Genomic DNA, 571 nt, shown 5'->3' on the forward strand with positions numbered 1-571 from the left:
TGCTCTTCGTATACCCTCAGCTCCCTCTCTACACTCTCCGGAGACACCTCAATCTCCTCATCCAAGTCATCTGCTGCTGCTGTCTCTGCTGCTGCTGTATCTGCTGCTGCTGCATCTGTTGCTGCTGCTGCTGCTGTCTTTGTTGCTGCAGTGTCTGCTGCTGCTGTGTGTATCCCTGCCGCTGCAGCATTCGCTCCAGCAGCAGCAGTTTGTGTTACTGCAGCAGCAGCAGCAGGAGGAGGATTGTGTTTCTGCGTTTGCTGTCTAAGCTGCTGCTGCTGCTGCTGCTGCTGCAGCTGCTGCACAGGTATTTGTTTTATTGTGGGGATACCATCGGGGCCCAAGACAGGCAGCTCAGCAGCAGCAAGCCCCGCCCGCGCCGCATGCAGCAGCGCGTCCTGCTGCAGCATTTCTGCTGTTATTATTCCTGTCTGCTGCTTGAGGATTTGTTTTGCTTCTTGTATAGATAAATCATCTGCACTCTGACGAAGAAACCTATAAAAATATATATAAAAAAAAAAAAAATATATATATATATATATATATATATATATATATATATATATATATA

At 47.1% G+C, this 571-nt stretch overlaps 1 protein-coding gene across 1 annotated transcript in view; it reads right to left on the reverse strand.

Annotated features, from left to right (window-relative positions):
• Positions 1 to 410, reverse strand: part of EMH_0037070 (GTPase regulator, putative) — a gene marked incomplete at both ends in the record, with an annotated part of 4,496 nt that extends 4,086 nt beyond the window's left edge. The window contains 1 exon segment of the mRNA XM_013495147.1: positions 1 to 410. Coding sequence (XP_013350601.1) covers positions 1 to 410 — 410 coding nt within the window.
• Positions 411 to 571: the final 161 nt, after the last annotated feature.

The sequence above is a fragment of the Eimeria mitis genome, genomic scaffold, assembly GCF_000499745.2.
Source record: "Eimeria mitis Houghton genomic scaffold, Emh_scaff1442, whole genome shotgun sequence".
Classification (NCBI taxonomy): domain Eukaryota; phylum Apicomplexa; class Conoidasida; order Eucoccidiorida; family Eimeriidae; genus Eimeria; species Eimeria mitis.